Consider the following 18200-nt stretch of genomic DNA (forward strand, 5'->3'; position numbering starts at 1 on the left):
TCATGCTGAGCTCTTTGGTCACATTCAGATATATCTGCTTATTGTTACAGAAATACATGACAGAGTCTGAGCTGACAACATTAGAGATGAGCAGTGATCTGTCGTCCTGCACATCATAACGTTTCTCAGGTTGGGACTTCTCGCCTTTAATGATGCTGACAAGAGTAACTCGCTCCCCGTTTCTGAAGCGCTGCCATTTCACATCTCCACCTGCTGCTGAATGAGGACACTGCAGAGAAGCATCAGAGTTCTGCTGGAAGGCCACTGTCTGAACTGTGGGGGACACCAGGAGGTGTGAGAAACCAGATGACCTTCAATGAGCAGCACTCCGACCTCTGATGACCTCTGATGACAGAGTATTCTAAATGTGTCCTGTTTTATTAAAGCAACAGAGCTGACAACAAGGTCAATACAAAATAAAACTACCGACATAGTTGTGACGTCACATTTAACGAACGCTACAGAGCTAATGTTAGCATTAACATCACTACATGTTAGCATGCTAACCAGTCTCATCATTCTAACTCTGGCTGTCAATGCTAAAGCTAGCTATGTAGCAACATGGCTTTTTTGATGATCTTCAGTTTTTTGATTTATTCATGAAAATGTGTTAAAGGTTCATAGTCTAAACGTAGATAAAGAAAATATCACGTCTATTGTATAGATAACATTAATGTCTATATGTAATGAGCTTCGAAGTACTGTTATGATTTAGACAGACCTTTAAATATATTCAAAATAAAATAACTTAATAACTTTAACGGAGCCACTTTCCAAAATAAAGTTGGCTGTATTTACAGTCTGTCACTGTGAAGTTAGCCTTCAAAGTTTAAAACACATTCATTTTTTTAAAATGACAGAAATCTTACGTTACTTCCTCATTTCCTGTGAAGATCACAAAATCGGTTGTTCCCCTAAAAATGAGCTTCCTGCTAACTGTCAGCAGAGACATCCCAATCCTGCTGCTGGTCTATAACTGTAGCTAATGTTAGGTTCTCACAAACATGGTTTCATTATATCAATAAAGTTTATAGTTTCACCTGATATTATATTTGTGACCGAACTGCAGTCCGACCGGCAGACACACGAGTCCAGGAGGCTTCGGGCTCAGGTAAGAATATTTCAGTTTCCACGGTAATAGATCTGTTAAAGCACTTTTCCTGTCACAGCAGAGACCTACCATCTGAGTCCGGACCGGCAGTGTTGAAGTGGAGACATCCAGCCCAGAGGAGAAAGAGAGAGAGCATCATCTGTGCAGCCAGCAGTTCTCTCCGTGTGCATCGATGAAATCACACATCTGTTTTATTTCAGAGGAACTCGGTCTGAGTCAGCAGAGGAGGCCGGACCTTCAGATCCCAGCAGCCATGACTCTGTTCTGCTCTTTTCATTGCTCCACTTTATTTCACTATTACAACAACAAACACGTCTCACTGACCCCAAATTAAATAGATTCTTGTGTACGGTGTGCAGAGAGGCGGCGGCTCTACGGCCGGTCTGTGCTGGTTGGCTGACTGATTTTTGACAAATCCCCAAAGGACATGGTGGCCGAGCCGCGCTGCGCCGGTTTGGCCTGAAGAAGAAAAAAATACAGGTTTGTGTTCAGCTCCTGAAGCCAACGCAGCGGTGACATGACGCCTTCAATGTCTGTGGTAATTTCGGACATCACCTGTGACTCATGAGGCTTCCAGCCAATCATGTAGAGGATGTCGAAGGTGGCAGGAACAGAGCCATCCTCGTTTCCATACATCTCTGAAACAGACACACAAACAAGTTCAGCTTGTTCCTTCTCAGAATCAGGAAGTGACATGGTGTACTGCGTCAATTTTTAGCTGATGAACAATAGACACAAGATCAGGTTTAAAAAAATGTGTGTGGTTGTTTTGTGTCTTTGTATGTCACTCACCTTTGTAAATGGCTGCTGCAGCCAACAGTGTGTCTCTGTGCAGCAGTGACCTTCTGTTCCACGCACAGTTACTCTCACCCATTCCTGTACAGACGCACAACTGTGAGACACTGTGTCATCATCTACACTAACACAGCAACACACAGCAAGATACAGCAAACCATTAAAACACACAACATCACACAGAAGACCTGGACTTCAGTGTTCCTAACAAAGGAACACAGACACACACTCACCTTGCAGGTCCATCATCACCTCCATGATTCCTGGATAATGAACTTGAACTTCATCAACGTCCTGAAACACAAAGGAGGTGATTCTTCTTCTGGTATTCTTTGGAGGCGGTGGCAGGTCAAAGGTCAAAGATGGCGTCTCACCACAGTCAGCATGTTGAAGCCTGCCTGGCCCAGCAGGTTGCCGAGGTCAGTGACCGCCGTATAGGGCGAGACATGGGGGGAGAAGCCCCCCTCCCTCTCTGTCTCAGCCATCTGGAGGGAACAGCGCAGCTCGTAGAGCGTCTCGCCCCCCGCCATCGCCCCGATGAAGACACCGTCCGGCTTCAGCACCTGATGGATCTTAGGGTAGGAGACACAGGTCAGACGTCATACACACAACAGGGGCCCCGCCCCCAAGGGGTTGTTTTCAGCCTCTCACCTGTCGGAGGGCGCCGGGAAGGTCATTTATCCAGTGCAGGCTGAGAGGAGACAAAAGAGGTGATCAGGACCGACAAAGGGACACCTGGACAGGTGAGGGCTGGAACCTCCTCCTGCTCCGACTCACCTGAGGCTGCTCATCACCAGGTCAAAAGTGTTTTCTTTAAACGGCAGGAACTCTTCATCAGCCAGGACACAGGAAGTAGGAATCTCAGTCTTCCTGCTCCGTTTCTGGAGTTAGAGATGACATCATCATCAACGCCATCATCGACATCAGTCAGGAAGTAAAACATGCCGTCACTCACCAGAGTTTTCTCAGAGATGTCAGTCAAAAACAGACGCTCCACCACGTCCTGCAACAAACAGAGGTCACCACAGGTCACTAAAGGTCACTGAAGGTCAAAGGGGTCAAAGGTGAACACACCGCACTTTGCTCAGATGTTCTGCAATGTGACTTTTCCCTCCGCCGACGTCCAACGCCAGAGGAAACGTCCTGAGGAGACAGAAGACAGACCCAAATCTGCATCAGGCTCTATGAACAGGAGTCAGATCCAGGATCTGCTGCAGGACCACCTGGACCCGGTCTTTGGTGGAGCAGATCCAGAGCGGTACATGAGTCTGGAATTGATCTGCATCTGTCTCACGAACCCACCTGGCGATGTCGTAGACTCGATCAGCCACCCGACTGCCCACCTGCAGAGACACAACAAGTGAGCCGACCCGGTCCACCCCGAGACCTGATTCATTGAGATCCCCATAAAAGAAAAAAAATTCTATTCATAATTATTATTAGTATTATTAATGAAACATTATCATGTTTTCAGTCTGTGACCAAGATCCTCTCAGTCTAAGATCCTCCCGGTCTAAGGTTCTCCCGGTCTAAGGTTCTCCCGGTCTAAGGTTCTCCTGGTCTGACAGGGTTTGGACTTGTACCTCGTCCCTCAGGTAGTCGTACTGGTCCCGGTCCTGCAGGCTCGCAGACCAGTTCTTCTGCCTCTTCTTCATGTCCCTGTTGAAAACGTTCATGGTCCCCCTGCCGGACTCAGTCAGTCCTCTACAGGGTCCAAACCTGGGACCGGCCTGATGTCTGCAGCAGGCGGATCCGGACCGGGTCAGCCTCTGCAGGACTGTCCCGGACAGCCTGGAGTTCATGGCGGTCTCACCTCCAGAAACAGGATCCGGATCAGAACAACATCCGGGTGACGCTTTCCTGTCGTCCAATCAGGGACCTCCGGGAGAGGAGGCGGGGAAACCTGGAGCCGGATCTCAGGCCGGATCCGGAGTGCAGCCGGTCTAAGAAGTCCTCATAATTTTGAGAATCGACCTGAAACTTTCAGTGTAAGTTTTTTTTTTTTTGATAAAATATTCAAACGGTCGATGAACCGGAAGGAAGCTGAACGACCAATCAGCTGTTCGCGTTTCGTCCCGTTTGACCCACTTCGCTCTTCTTATTAAAAAGGGGCGGGGACACGGAGACATCACGACACTGTTGCATTCTGGGAAAACACGTGTGGCAGCCGAGCTGAGATAAGCGGTGGGTTTTTAATCTGAAGTTTTTTTAATGTTAAATTCTGTTTAAAATCGATTAAAATTATTTGACGTAACCGCCACGCGTCATTACGTAGGCTGCTTAAACTAATTCAGTTTGATTTCACAAATTCTGTTCCGAAAAACATCATCAACAACAACACAACTACATTAAGAGCAGAAATAAAAATAAGGTCAAGCAGAAGAAAACAGTGAAGCTGTTCAGGAGCTGTCTCCGGTCGTGTACACAACGGTTGTCACATATTTGCGTCACATTCTCCGTGATTTCTAACCAATTTATGAGATAACGTGTATTCCTTTACTTCCTGTTTCCCATCATTCCATCGGATCAGTGTGAGGAGCTCAGCTCTCATTCTTCTCTCCGTACTCAGCAGGTGAAGCTGGGACTTTTGCTGCCATGTCGTCCGAAAAGATGCAGGAAAGCGACGAGCGTTTCGGCCGAGTCCAGAAGGATCCCAGATTCTGGGAGATGCCGGAGAGGGAACGCAAAATCAAGATCGACAAGCGTTTCCAGTCCATGTTCCACGACGAGCGCTTCAAGGTGACGTACACGGTGGACAAACGAGGACGGCCCATCAACCACACCTCCACCGACGACCTGAGGCGCTTCTACCAGCTGTCTGAGTCTGAGGAGGAGGAGGACGGGTCCGGTCTGGATTCGGAGGACAGCGACAGTGAGCCGGATCTGGCCCGAGGGAAGGGCAACATCGAGACGAGCTCAGACGACGAAGACGACGTGGACGACATCCTGAGGAAGGAGGAAGAGGAGATCCAACACGACTGGGGAGAGCTGTGCAAGGACGCTCCGCGGAGTGACGAGGTGAACACCCAGAGTGTGTGTGTTTACACCCTGTGTGTGTGTGTTTACACCCTGTGTGTGTGTGTTTACACGCTGTGTGTGTGTGTACACCCAGAGTGTGTGTGTACACCCAGAGTGTGTGTGTTTACACCCAGAGTGTGTGTGTGTTTACACCCTGTGTGTGTGTGTTTACACGCTGTGTGTGTGTGTACACCCTGTGTGTGTGTGTGTGTGTACACCCTGTGTGTGTGTGTTTACACCCTGTGTGTGTGTGTGTGTTTACACCCTGTGTGTGTGTGTTTACACGCTGTGTGTGTGTTTACACCCTGTTTGTGTGTGTTTACACCCTGTTTGTGTGTGTTTACACCCAGAGTGTGTGTGTACACCCAGAGTGTGTGTGTGTACACCCAGAGTGTGTGTGTGTTTACACCCTGTTTGTGTGTGTTTACACCCTGTGTGTGTGTGTTTACACCCTGTGTGTGTGTGTTTACACCCTGTGTGTGTGTTTACACCCTGTGTGTGTGTGTTTACACCCTGTGTGTGTGTGTTTACACCCTGTGTGTGTGTGTACACCCAGTGTGTGTGTGTGTGTGTGTGTGTGTACACCCAGTGTGTGTGTGTTTACACCCAGAGTGTGTGTGTGTGTGTGTGTACACGCTGTGTGTGTGTTTACACCCTGTGTGTGTGTGTTTACACCCTGTTTGTGTGTGTTTACACCCTGTGTGTGTGTGTTTACACCCAGTGTGTGTGTGTGTGTGTGTGTACACGCTGTGTGTGTGTTTACACCCTGTGTGTGTGTGTTTACACCCTGTTTGTGTGTGTTTACACCCTGTGTGTGTGTGTTTACACCCAGTGTGTGTGTGTGTGTGTGTTTACACCCTGTGTGTGTGTACACCCTGTGTGTGTGTGTTTACACGCTGTGTGTGTGTGTTTACACGCTGTGTGTGTGTGTTTACACCCAGTGTGTGTGTGTGTGTTTACACCCAGAGTGTGTGTGTTTACACCCAGAGTGTGTGTGTACACCCAGTGTGTGTGTGTGTGTGTGTTTACACCCTGTGTGTGTGTGTGTGTGTGTGTGTTTACACCCTGTGTGTGTGTGTGTACACCCTGTGTGTGTGTGTGTGTACACCCTGTGTGTGTGTGTACACCCAGTGTGTGTGTGTGTGTGTGTGTGTGTGTGTACACCCAGTGTGTGTGTGTGTACACCCTGTGTGTGTGTGTGTGTGTGTGTGTACACCCAGTGTGTGTGTGTTTACACCCAGTGTGTGTACACCCAGAGTGTGTGTGTTTACACCCAGTGTGTGTGTGTGTGTTTACACCCTGTGTGTGTGTGTTTACACCCTGTGTGTGTGTGTGTGTGTGTGTTTACACCCTGTGTGTGTGTGTGTGTGTTTACACCCAGTGTGTGTGTGTGTGTGTGTTTACACCCTGTGTGTGTGTGTGTGTGTGTGTACACCCAGTGTGTGTGTGTTTACACCCAGTGTGTGTGTGTACACCCTGTGTGTGTGTTTACACGCTGTGTGTGTGTGTGTGTTTACACGCTGTGTGTGTGTGTGTGTGTTTACACCCTGTGTGTGTGTTTACACCCTGTGTGTGTGTGTTTACACCTAGTGTGTGTGTGTTTACATCCTGTGTGTGTGTGTACACCCAGTGTGTGTGTGTGTGTGTGTGTGTGTGTGTGTGTGTGTGTGTGTGTACACCCTGTGTGTGTGTGTGTGTGTGTACACCCAGTGTGTGTGTGTGTGTGTGTACACCCAGTGTGTGTGTGTTTACATCCTGTGTGTGTGTGTGTGTTTACACCCAGTGTGTGTGTGTGTGTACACCCAGAGTGTGTGTGTTTACACCCAGTGTGTGTGTGTGTGTTTACACCCTGTGTGTGTGTGTTTACACCCTGTGTGTGTGTGTGTGTGTGTGTGTTTACACCCTGTGTGTGTGTGTGTGTGTTTACACCCAGTGTGTGTGTGTGTGTGTGTTTACACCCTGTGTGTGTGTGTGTGTGTGTACACCCAGTGTGTGTGTGTTTACACCCAGTGTGTGTGTGTACACCCTGTGTGTGTGTGTGTGTGTGTGTGTGTGTTTACACCCAGAGTGTGTGTGTACACCCAGAGTGTGTGTGTTTACACGCTGTGTGTGTGTGTGTGTGTGTTTACACCCTGTGTGTGTGTTTACACCCTGTGTGTGTGTGTTTACACCTAGTGTGTGTGTGTTTACATCCTGTGTGTGTGTGTGTGTGTTTACATCCTGTGTGTGTGTGTGTGTGTTTACATCCTGTGTGTGTGTGTGTGTACACCCTGTGTGTGTGTGTGTGTGTGTTTACATCCTGTGTGTGTGTGTGTTTACACCCTGTGTGTGTGTGTGTGTACACCCTGTGTGTGTGTGTGTGTGTGTTTACACCCTGTGTGTGTGTGTGTGTGTGTGTGTTTACATCCTGTGTGTGTGTGTTTACATCCTGTGTGTGTGTGTTTACACCCTGTGTGTGTGTCTCAGGTTTCTGCCCGACTGGCTGTCTGTAACATGGACTGGGACCGGATCAAGGCCAGAGACCTGCTGGCTCTGCTCAGCTCCTTCACTCCTAAAGGAGGAGCTGTGCTGTCTGTCAAGGTGAGTCCACGCTCGTCCAATCAGAACACTTCAGTGATCAGATTTGATTCTGATCAGAATCTTTTTCTTCTGATCGATCAGTATGTATGTCACATATTACATTTATCTTTGGACAGAAAAGTCCGTTGTTGATCATAATTCAGGAATTATGTGGAAATAAAACTGTCTGAAATTCGGAAAGATAACATCAATAATAAATCAAAATAATAAAGATGGCGGCTCTCAAACACACCCAGTGCATGTTCTCCAGATTTACCCATCAGAGTTTGGGAAGGAGCGGTTAAAGATGGAGGAGACACAGGGACCACCGGAGCTCAGGGCACTGCCTGATGACTCAGAGGACGACACAGAGGAGGAGAGGTGAGGCAGGCACACACACACACACACACACACACACAGTGTCAGTGTAACATGTCTGTTGTCGGTCTCTCAGGGTTTACAGGGAGAAGAAGCGCGACTATCAGTTCAAGCGGCTGAAGTATTTCTATGCTGTGGTGGAGTGCGACTCAGCTGACACCGCCACCAAGATCTACACAGAGTGTGACGGCTACGAGTTCGAGAGCAGCTGCTCGGTCCTGGACCTGCGGTAGGAGGATGTAAACTTGAGACCAGCAGGAACCCAAAACCTCAAACCCAAAGCGCTAAACTAACCTTCCTGAACAGGTTCATTCCTGATGATGTCACCTTTTCCGAGGAGCCGAGAGATGTGGCGACAGACGCGAACCTGGCAGCCTACATGCCAAAACTGTTCACCTCATCGGCCACATCCACCTCAAAGGTGGGAGACTTTTTTGTCAGCTGCACTCTCTTGGTCCTAAATAAACCCAAAAGTCCCTTTTTTTTTCTTTTTTTTTAAACAAACAAACAGTCAAAATGTATTAGTTTTTTCAGATCTGATGCCTCCAGTTTATCTGTCCAGGTTCTGTCAGGTTAACACAACCTGATTTCTTTCACACCCAGTGGAGTCGCCCTCTGATGGTCATTTCATTTGGCAAAATTAAAAACAAATAATTCATGTCGACCAATCAGGTGCAACTCACATGGGATGAGACCGACCACGACCGGCTGACCACCCTCAACAGGAAGTTCAACAAGAATGAGCTGCTGGAGATGGACTTCAACGCCTACCTGGCCTCCTCCAGTGAGGAAGAGGAGGAAGATGAAAATGGAGAGGTCCGCCTTGGAGACGATGCAGCAGATGGTGAGACAACTCGTCAGAACAGAGGATTGTTGTTCTTCTGTGGTCACATGAAGCCAAAGGCTGACCTTTGGTTTCACAGATAAGGGGGTCGAAGAGGAGGAGGAGGAGCCTCCAGAGGAAGAGGAGGAGAAAAAGAAGAAGAAGAAGAAGAAGAGCGAAGAGCAGATCTCCAAGTACAGAGAACTGCTGAAAGGCCTGAAGGACAAAGAGAAGCAGCTGCAGGAGGACAAAGACATGGAGATGGAGATCACCTGGGTGCCAGGTGTGTGTGTCCGTGTTTGAAGACAATCATTGACATATTGACATCTTTAGTCCTCACTAATTTCCCTTTATAAGGAAACACACGCAGCCTTCAGTGTTTGCTCTGTGTTCAGGGCTGAAGGAGACAACGGAGCAGCTGGTGAAGAAGAAACTGGAGGGAAAAGAGCAGTTGACGCCGTGGGAGGACTTCCTGCAGAAGAAGAGGGACAAGAAGAGGCAGAAGAAGAAATCTGACAGGAAACAGGTGACGTCATCGTCATCCTCAGCTGAGAGGAGTCTTCATCACCTCACTGATCATCTGCTTCATGTCCTTCCTCCAGGGGGTGCCACAGGAAGACCTCAGCGACGACGAGCTTCCTCCAGATGTTGACCTCAGTGACCCCTTCTTCTCCGAGGAGCTGAGTGCTACAGGTGATCCATATGTTCGATTATCTATCTGCTGTTAGGAAAACCAGGTGTGACAGTCTGTGTCTGCAGATGCTCAGAGGAAACAGAAGGGGAAGAAGAAGAAGAAGAAGCAGGAGGGAGAGGAGCCAACGGCTGAGGAGGAAGAAGAGCTGGAGAGGCAAAAGGTCAGAGGTCACAGACAGAGATCATGTCAGTTCATCATCAGGACACGTCAAACTGGTCCTCACCTGAGAGTGTGTGTGTGTGTGCGTGCTCAGGCCCAGATGTCTCTGCTGATGGACGACGACGACAAACACAAACACTTTAATTATGACAAGATCGTAGAGCAGCAGAACCTGAGCAAGAAGAAGAAGAAGAAGCTGCTAAAGAAGGGGGCGGAGCCTGTGGAGGATGACGACTTCCAGGTCAGATGATTCTGCACACGAGTTCCTGTTTATGTGGAAATGTGTCAGAGTTTAGTGATGCCTCTCGAGTTACTTCCTGTTCCTGTCATGGCGAGTCGTGGGCACTGAGTTCTTCAGGCCTGACGCCTCTATGACGATGCTGATTGGTTGTTGTGTTAATGAGCATGAATGTTTAAAGAACTTTTTGTCTGCGTCCAGGTGGATGTGAAAGACACTCGGTTCGACGCCATGTTCACCTCCCACCTGTTCAACCTGGACCCCTCCCACCCAAGCTACAGGAAGACCAAGGCCACCCAGAGCATCCTGGCTGAGAAGCATCGCCGACGAGAGGAGGAGCAGCGGCTGAAGGACGACGCCCTCACCGCTCGGCTGGCCGCGCCCACACAGTCAGAACCTGCCGCCAACGAACAGGACGTGACAACAGGCAAGAAATGCGAAAATGAGTCCGGCGCTCCAGCAGGAAAGAAAGCAATGGACCCCGGCCTGTCACTGCTCGTCAAGTCCATCAAGAGCAAGACGGAGCAGTTTCAGGCTCGGAAGAAACAGAAGCTGGTGTAGACCGCATTGAAAGCTGCTGATGGACTGTGACTGGATCTAGTTCTGGTCAGCACCAGAACCAGTGTTTATTTTTTTTATGTATTTGTACAGAAACAAATGAGTAAAAGTGGATCCTGCTGCTTCAGTGTGTTTTATTCTTGCTTCAGAGAATCAGTCCAGCTATCTGTTGTCATGGTTACAGACTTACATAAGACTCGGGTCTGATCCTGATCCAGGTTCAGAGTACAAACCCTGTAAGCCGTTTAATCGGCAAAGTCAAATCAAAGGCACTCGATCAGCTGATATTAGAAATGAGTTAAAACTACAGCTCATCAGTAGAACCAGTTCAGACTCTCCTCCATTAAAATCTGGTCCCGGTTCATGAGACCAGTCAGGTATCCACATGACCAAGTCAGAGTTTAGGACTCACACCTGGTTCTGATGTTGAAGCTTCTGGAGAGTAAACATTTACAAAGGCTGAAATTTGACACCCCCCCCCCCAACAGGAAGGATCTCATGGACACCTGACCAGCACACTGAGCAGGACTTCTAATGGAGCTCAACCCTTCAAAATAAGAGACTGGAGCTGTTAAAATCTGGACCTTCAAATGATTTTTCTCCAGCATCAGCACATTAAACATTAAAGATCAGTCTTGATTAGCTTCCTGTTCGACAACATGATCAGATTTTATTGGCTCTGATCATCTAATCAATGAATCCGTGCAGCTGGAACCTACAGGGGCCCGACCCAGGTCAGCTCCTACGGTCCCGGGTACTCGAAGACGGCAGCAGCTCCCATCCCGGTCCCGATGCACATGGACACGACGCCGTACGCCCTGCGGTCAGAACACAGGAGAACCGGTCTGGACTCTTTCAACCACTAATGTGGGAGTTGTGTGGCGATACCAACCTCCGGCCTCGCCGTTTCAGCTCGTTGAGCAGCGTCACCACCTGCCGAGCTCCGGTGCAGCCCAGAGGGTGACCCAGAGCGATGGCTCCTCCGTTAGGGTTCACCTTCTCCAGAGGGATCCCCAGCTTCTCCACACAGTACACAGCCTGAGCAGACCAGATCGGGTCAGACACATCAGGTCCAGGCTCTTACACATGAATCGGACTCAGTCTCACCTGACTGGCAAAAGCCTCGTTGATCTCAAACACGTCGATGTCGGCCACAGTCAGTCCTGAGGAGACACAACGACAACACAAGTCTTTCTACAGGAGAGCAGGGTTCAACCTCTGGGGACTGAGAACAGCCAGAACTCAGATCTCCAGGAGAGGATCCTGGTCTGATGAGCTGAGGAAGAAGGAGGGGGAGGAGCTACAAGAGTTTCCTCTCTGTAGAATAAATAATCTGATTATGATTATAGCTTCACCTTCAGCCTGATACACTTCAGACCCATTTCAACCAGTTTCAGCTGCGATCATGTGACCCAGAACGACCTCACATCTCACCTGCTTGCTTCAGTGCTGCAGGGATGGCAAACGCCGGTCCAATACCCATGACATCAGGAGGGACGCCCACCACTGCGCTGGCCCTCAGGACGCCCAGGACCGGCAGACCCAGAGCCTCCACCGCTGACCTGCGACCAACCAGCACGGCTGCTGCTCCGTCGCTTACCTGGCTGGAGTTACCTGAAGCCAGAACATGGGAGTCAGAGTCCTGAGGAGGGCTCATCCATCTGCTCCGGAGCACCGACTCACCTGCTGTGGTGCTGCCGCCGGGTTTGAAGGCTGGCCGCAGTTTGGCAAGTCCTGCCAGAGTCGTTCCAGGTCTGATGCCATCATCTTTACGCACCATCACCTGTCGATCTTTACCGTCCTCGTCCACCAACTTGGTGGAGACGGAGACAATCTCCTGGTCAAACAGGCCCAGAGTCTGAGCCCGAGCTGCTCTGTGAGGGGGGTCAATATTAAAGGTCCATACGGTCTGAAGGTTTAAAGTTTGTTTTGGCTATGACCAAAGTAATGACTCCGCCCACCTTCCCTGAAGGGGCGGAGCTCTGGGAAAAAATAACACTTTACAAATGTGTTGGTTTACTTTTGGTGAGAGCTGAGGGCGAAGGCGTCCTGCTTCTCTCTGGAGACGCTGAAACGCTCTGCAACGTTCTCTGAGGTGATACTGCGAGCACACACACACTGATTTTATTATTTATGACAGAAATGTGTTTTCGTCCAAAGCAGTTTAGATGATTTATATATATGATTAGTTCTACTGATCGATTTTGACCAATCGGAGGTGAAACCTGCTCCGTGATCAGTCACATGACCTCACCCCATGGGGACGATGCAGTCTCTGGCCTTGTCGCTGTCCATCATTCTGGAGCTCAGGTCACCAGGTTCCCCTATGGAACGCAGAGACATGCTCTCCACGCTGCGCACGCACACACACACACACACACACACACACACACACACACGCACATGCACACAGTGTCAGAAGATGCTGCAGAGACGTCATCTCACTGTGAGTGGAGGACGAGTTGGACGTACCCACAGGCGAGACCAAGGCTGATGGATCCGCTCATGATGGCTCCTTCACAGACACAGATCACAGGTTTGAGGTCACAGGTCAGAGGTCACAGGTATGTTAGTGAAGCTGAAGTGTTTACCTGCAATGTTGAGCAGAGCCTGCAGGCCGGAGGAACACTGTCTGTTGACTGTGTAGACTGGAACGGAGTCTGGAAACCCACTGAGGACAGGAAGGGGGAGGGGTCAGTGAGGAGGAACAGAGAGAACAGGAATCTGAGTGACCTCTGACCTCTGACCTGAGGAAGTGAGCCACCCTGGCCATCAGCGCTCCAGCTCCAGGCTGCAGGACGTTACCTGCACAGGTGAACACTTAGCAGGTAAATCAAGAAGATGTGGAGTGTGTGTGTATAAGGGGGGGGGCACCTCACCCACACAGACGTCACCCAGCTGGGAGGGGGGCAGCCCAACATCTGTCAGCACAGCTGTCATCACTGCACTCAGCAGCTCGTCAGGTGTGGTGTCCTGGAACACGTCAGAGATCAGAGGTCAAAGGTCGGCAGGTGAACGGGCTCAGCAGCTGATCGGGTTCAGGTACCTTGAAAGATCCCCTCTTGGCTCTGCCGATGGCAGTCCTCAGTCCGTGGACCACCACCACGTCGTCCGGACCGTGGTCGGCGGGAGACAGGTGACCCGAAATAACCTTTAGTCTCTGCATCGCGACGAAGACACCTGAGCTCGCTCCGGACGGTCGGAGTCACTTCCGCCTTCTGGACGGAAGACGGAGAGGGTCAAATCGAGCCTCCAGGCCCCGCCCCCTCCACTCTTCTTCTCCGTTATCAGTTTGGCGGCATCATTATAAACAAATAAAACCTTTGACCGGAAGGTTTTACCAGCAGAACCGGGCTGAGGGTCAGTGGATCTCAGAATCAACGGAAACCAGTGCCTTTAATCTGAAAACCTTACCGGAAACTCGTCCTTCATGTTCATTCTGCGCTTTAAAACTTCCAAAGTAAAATCAGCGGCTTCCTGAAAATAAAAATATTTCACAGTTTCAGCTCCATTGGTTTTTACAGATAACTGATGATCATTAATCAGCTCCGGATGGTCCAACATGTCCTCAGGAACACTGATGGGTCAAAAGTCAGACGCAGAACCTCATGACTTCCTTCCTGCTGTTTCCCTCGAAATGGAGCTTCATTTAAAAAATTAACATATTGTATTGAAGACTGTAAACTAGAGACCGAGACCATAAACTCATCAGGGAGGAGGAGGGACATTTTCCCATAGACTTCAGCCAGGAGTCGCCCCCTGATGGTCAGTAGATAGAATGAAGTTTTGACTCCACTTTACAGACCCAGAGTCCAGGTCCAGTTTAGAGACACATTTGTTTAGGCTTTTATTTCCAACACCTTCTTAAGGCCACAGACTCACTGCACATTCTGGTTGGAATCAGACACCAGAAAACAAAAACATCAAAAAATATCTTTTTTCAAAATAGAATCAGATAGAAAAGAGCTTCAGGACAGTCAAACATGGACACAACAAGAAGACGGGAAATCGAAGGCTAATTTAAAAGCCTCTGTAGTGATATCTAAGGTTCAAGCAGGTTCAGGTGGATTATGGGTAAAAAGCTCTTCGAATCAAAGCAGAACCAGAGCACCAGAGACGAGCTGTGACAGGTTGGAGACCGGGATTCAGCTCCACATCGCTGAACACCTGATCTTTAAGGCAGGAAACTGAACCAGCTGACTCAGGGTCCTCGATGGAGCCAAGAGCGGGACCAGGAGCGGGACCAGGAGCAGGACCAGCAGCGGGACCAGGAGCAGGACCAGGAGCAGGACCAGGAGCGGGACCAGGAGCCCCTTTAGTGTTTTATTCTGATCAAACTGAATATTTTTCATCTGCATGATAAACAAAATATAAATATAAGAGCCTTCTGAACAGGATGTCTCCTCTGTCGCCATCAGAGGTGGAAAGTGCAGGAACCCCCCCCCCCCCCCCGTCAGCAGTTTCCTGAGAAGACCTTCAAAATAAGAGTAATGGTGGTGGCCTCCCTCCTGCCAGAATCAGGCGTAGAAGATGAGCTCTGGAATCTGGCCTCCCTGGACTCCAGTGCCGTTGGTGCTGTCTGAGGAGCACTGGAACTGGAAGGTCACTTTCCCACATTGCACCTCTGTCATGCCCTCCTGGCCGAAGTAACTCAGCTCGTTGCCGTCAAGCACCACGCTAGCGGTGTAGAAGGTGTCCGGCTCGATCTGGACTGGGTACTCGAACCAGACAGGGAAGGTGCTGCTGGAGCCGTCTGAGAAGTACTTGATGATCCTCTGGGCCATCGGCACGCCCTGCCGCTTCAGCTCAATCTTGGCGCTATACTCGGCCGACCCGCAGCTGGAGCCGTACAAACCAAAGCCGGCGATGAAAACGCGTTTGTCCACGGCGAACTGGATGCTGTCACAGCGGCCTCTGTACCGCCACTGGTTGCTCCTGTAGGCACAGGACTGGAAGCGGTGGCAGCGCTGCGGTGCCAGGCCTTTCCGAGGTTTGGTGCAGAACAGGAGCTCAGGCTTCTTGGCTGCGGTGTACCACAGGAAGATGTCATTGGTCTCGTTGAGCGTGAGCACACCGGACTGTGCTGCTCCGTTGGCAAAGTCTTCCAGCGCCATGGTGGGGATGCGGATCAGGTAGATAGCCTTGCCCAACATCAGACGCTTGTTCTCGATGGTGGGCGCCAAGTCTTGTCTTTGGCACTCGGCCTCGGCCCAGTTCAGCGCCGCCTCAAATACCACCATCTCTTTGGCGTTGAGTGTTTCCCGCCGCAGGATGCTCTCCAGCGTTTGAGTGTCGATGTCACAGAAGCCTTCGGAGCGCAGAGCAAGCTCAGCCTGAGCGTCAATAACCTCCCAGCAGCGCTGCGTCAGGTCGGGCTCCTCAAACAGGCAGCTCTGCGACAGCAGCACGCAGGCGTTCTTGGCGCTCAGGCTGGTCTCCAGGAAGTTGACGCAGGCCCGGGCCAGGTGAGGCACGATGTACTTCTTGGCAGCATAGAGGGTGGCGAGCACCGTGTCAGCGCACAGGTCGATCTCATCACAGTAGATGTACCTGTGCAGGTCAGACAGACATTGTCGTCATGGTGATGTTCAGACTACGATAAAAACCAACAAAACTTTTCTTCTGCTTCAGGAAGTCAAAGCACCACGAACTTTAACATGGCGAGGAAGGACGGGGGCTCCACATCTGGAATCCGGATCTCATCCTGGTCTTCAGCCAGTTCTCCGTAGAACATGGCGTGGAACACGGAGCTGCCGACGGCCAGGACGTACTGCAACAGAGCAGAGGGACAAGATGCCCTGGTCATGTGACTCAGGCTACAACTGCACAGATGTTTGGATCCAAGTCTAAAATCCAGTCTGGATCGCATTTTGTCTGCAACAGTTGGAGTTAATGTTTATGTTGCAGGTGTAAATCAAGATTTTATCATTTTAATATAAAACTGTTTTGACAATCCACCATCTCTGAGCCAGACTCTGGATCCAGTCCAGGATCACATGGCCTCCATGAGGTCTATTATCTAATCTATTATTATTATTATTATTATAGGTCTATTATCTAATCTAATCGAGTCGGTTTGTCTTCATTATTCTGAGGAAATGTTCTATCAGTGAAGGATCCAAACAAGACACCAGGTCTGATCTGGTTGTTACCTTGTGTCCTGGAACTCGCTGCGTCCCACCAGGTGGTCCGACCACGAAGTGAACATCCGCCATCATCTCATTGTTGAACATGACTGAGTTTCTGCGAGGACACAGAATTCACCCACCGTCAGAACCAGACAGGAACACCTGATGATGTCACTGAGTCTGTGGTGACTCTTGACCTATGAAGATTAATGATCTTCCTGACTGAGGCTTCAAAAGACCAAACGACTCCTGATCATTTATTAGCACTAACGTATGAAAACAGCTCACGCTGACATCACAAACAAACGACCATGCATGTCCACTCAGTGATCACTTTATCTGGAAGCCCTCTCTAATTCTGAGGGCGTCCTTCAGGTTCTGATCCTGGATCGAGTCTGAGCTGGACTCACCGTTATGTCAATGAGACCAGTCTGTGACCTGGAGTGACCTGTTCCTATGAAGGGGTGAACCCGGTCAGGCCCAAAGTTAGCAGTTAGCAGAAGCGGGTCTTTCAGGACCAGGACCAGGACCAGAACACTCACCTCTCCCGGATGGTGGGGTATAGGCCCTGCCAGTTGCAGCAGCCCTGCGCGGCGGTGGTGTTGTTGTTGGTCAGATTCTGCTGCTGGTACTGCTGGATGGAGGTGGTGCTACTCGCTGAGGCGGGGGAGACCAGCTTCTTGGTGGGGAACAGCTCAGCAGCCATGATGTTCCGGTCAGACGGAGAGCCGGATCATGGCTCAGAGCGGCCGGCTGGAGGGGCACAGAGACCCCGTCAGACTGACTCAACACCGACAACACTTAACACAAAAACCCCACAACACCATACCGAGCTACAGACACACACACCCCAACCCTGTTCATCATCATCATCAACAACAACAACAACAACAACAACAACTCTGTCCACGTTAGCATTTCTACGCTAGTTACTTAGTTAGCGAACAAACTAACTAGCGGAAACGTATTAGTTGGTCAGCTAACAGATTTTGTTTTGTTTTTAATATTAATTCTTGGAGCTGCCCGGTGAAGTCCGACCTTTTGACTCACTTCAGACGGACACAGAGACGTTTCGGGTCATTTCTTTCCCATTTAGCAGGTTTTTGTGGCTCAACGGACTCAGAGCGCAGCTTTGTTGATAGCAGCTAACGGCTAACAGTTAACAGCTGTTCTTCTTCTACGGTTTGATGCGGCAGGCTGAGCTCTGAGGAGAAGCAGCGCCCCCTGCAGACCTGCAAGAGGAAAGGACAGCTGGGGAAAGATGTTTGATAAAATGATCAAAAATCTAAATGAAATCAGGAGCCACAGCTTTCACATGTTCACCATTTAAATTAACTACAAAATACAATATTTAGGAAACAGTGGATTTAAAAAATGATCCCAATCCATAATGTATCATTTTATTGTTGTAAAATTGTATACTGATTGACACTGAGAGAAACTTAAAATATATCCAGTGACTCCAACCACCATTCAGTAGTAGATCTATTTATTGGTTATTATTTTTTCCATGTGTGTGTTTAAAGCAGCCAAAAAAGATAGTGAGTTAATAAAATAACACACACAGATGATGAACAACAGATTATTTTATTGTTTATGAAAAATCTGATGATGTTCTGAATAAAAACATGAACAAACAGTTTGTGTCCGTAGTGTACACTAAAGAATCCTTTATGGCTCCTGATCCAGGTCTGACTCAGTCCAGCTGTTGGTGGTGAGGAAGTGATGTCTGACTCCTG

The 18200-nt window shown here is 49.4% G+C and overlaps 4 protein-coding genes across 10 annotated transcripts; 1 reads left to right on the forward strand and 3 right to left on the reverse strand.

Moving 5' to 3' along the window:
• Nucleotides 1-135: 135 nt before the first annotated feature.
• Nucleotides 136-4117, reverse strand: ndufaf5 (NADH:ubiquinone oxidoreductase complex assembly factor 5). 2 transcript variants are annotated; one of them, XR_003840458.1, is made up of 12 exons: nt 3490-4117; nt 3209-3249; nt 2986-3049; nt 2862-2909; nt 2684-2787; nt 2558-2597; nt 2281-2478; nt 2140-2200; nt 1904-1987; nt 1667-1749; nt 1181-1570; nt 136-273 (listed from the first exon to the last, which is right to left on the reverse strand). XR_003840458.1 is itself a non-coding variant. In XM_029495691.1 (11 exons), the coding sequence occupies exons 1-11, from the start codon at nt 3706-3708 to the stop codon at nt 1484-1486; spliced, it is 1029 nt and encodes a 342-aa protein (XP_029351551.1). In that variant the 5' UTR covers nt 3709-4117; the 3' UTR covers nt 301-1483. The 2 variants fall into 2 exon arrangements, 1 of the variants encoding a protein (XP_029351551.1); XM_029495691.1 differs by lacking the exon at nt 136-273 and having other exon boundaries at nt 301-1570.
• Nucleotides 3811-10460, forward strand: esf1 (ESF1 nucleolar pre-rRNA processing protein). 4 transcript variants are annotated; one of them, XM_029523698.1, is made up of 13 exons: nt 3811-3894; nt 4476-4924; nt 7391-7504; nt 7755-7864; nt 7938-8090; nt 8168-8282; nt 8534-8705; nt 8785-8967; nt 9080-9210; nt 9287-9377; nt 9444-9538; nt 9632-9778; nt 9977-10460. In XM_029523698.1, the coding sequence occupies exons 2-13, from the start codon at nt 4502-4504 to the stop codon at nt 10334-10336; spliced, it is 2094 nt and encodes a 697-aa protein (XP_029379558.1). In that variant the 5' UTR covers nt 3811-3894; nt 4476-4501; the 3' UTR covers nt 10337-10460. The 4 variants fall into 4 exon arrangements, with proteins under 4 accessions (XP_029379558.1, XP_029379398.1, XP_029379638.1 ...); XM_029523538.1 differs by lacking the exon at nt 3811-3894 and adding an exon at nt 4051-4090; XM_029523778.1 differs by lacking the exon at nt 3811-3894 and adding an exon at nt 4051-4090 and having other exon boundaries at nt 8534-8677; nt 8802-8967.
• On the reverse strand, nt 10372-13773 carry acaa1 (acetyl-CoA acyltransferase 1). The gene is made up of 12 exons (XM_029493628.1): nt 13380-13773; nt 13213-13306; nt 13081-13138; nt 12925-13004; nt 12806-12848; nt 12588-12686; nt 12354-12434; nt 12017-12207; nt 11768-11947; nt 11441-11496; nt 11226-11371; nt 10372-11151 (listed from the first exon to the last, which is right to left on the reverse strand). The coding sequence occupies exons 1-12, from the start codon at nt 13497-13499 to the stop codon at nt 11076-11078; spliced, it is 1224 nt and encodes a 407-aa protein (XP_029349488.1). The 5' UTR covers nt 13500-13773; the 3' UTR covers nt 10372-11075.
• A 388-nt stretch (nt 13774-14161) lies between these two features.
• On the reverse strand, nt 14162-17636 carry LOC115061513 (BTB/POZ domain-containing protein 3-like). 3 transcript variants are annotated; one of them, XM_029529994.1, is made up of 5 exons: nt 17512-17636; nt 17004-17214; nt 16486-16576; nt 15985-16103; nt 14162-15883 (listed from the first exon to the last, which is right to left on the reverse strand). In XM_029529994.1, exons 2-5 carry the CDS (start codon nt 17165-17167, stop codon nt 14851-14853), a joined length of 1407 nt encoding a protein of 468 aa, XP_029385854.1. In that variant the 5' UTR covers nt 17168-17214; nt 17512-17636; the 3' UTR covers nt 14162-14850. The 3 variants fall into 3 exon arrangements, with proteins under 3 accessions (XP_029385854.1, XP_029385775.1, XP_029385933.1); XM_029529915.1 differs by having other exon boundaries at nt 17500-17616; XM_029530073.1 differs by lacking the exon at nt 17512-17636 and adding an exon at nt 17449-17465 and having other exon boundaries at nt 17004-17174.
• Between the last annotated feature and the right edge of the window lie 564 nt (nt 17637-18200).

Source organism: Echeneis naucrates, chromosome 1 (assembly GCF_900963305.1).
Source record: "Echeneis naucrates chromosome 1, fEcheNa1.1, whole genome shotgun sequence".
Lineage (NCBI taxonomy): Eukaryota > Metazoa > Chordata > Actinopteri > Carangiformes > Echeneidae > Echeneis > Echeneis naucrates.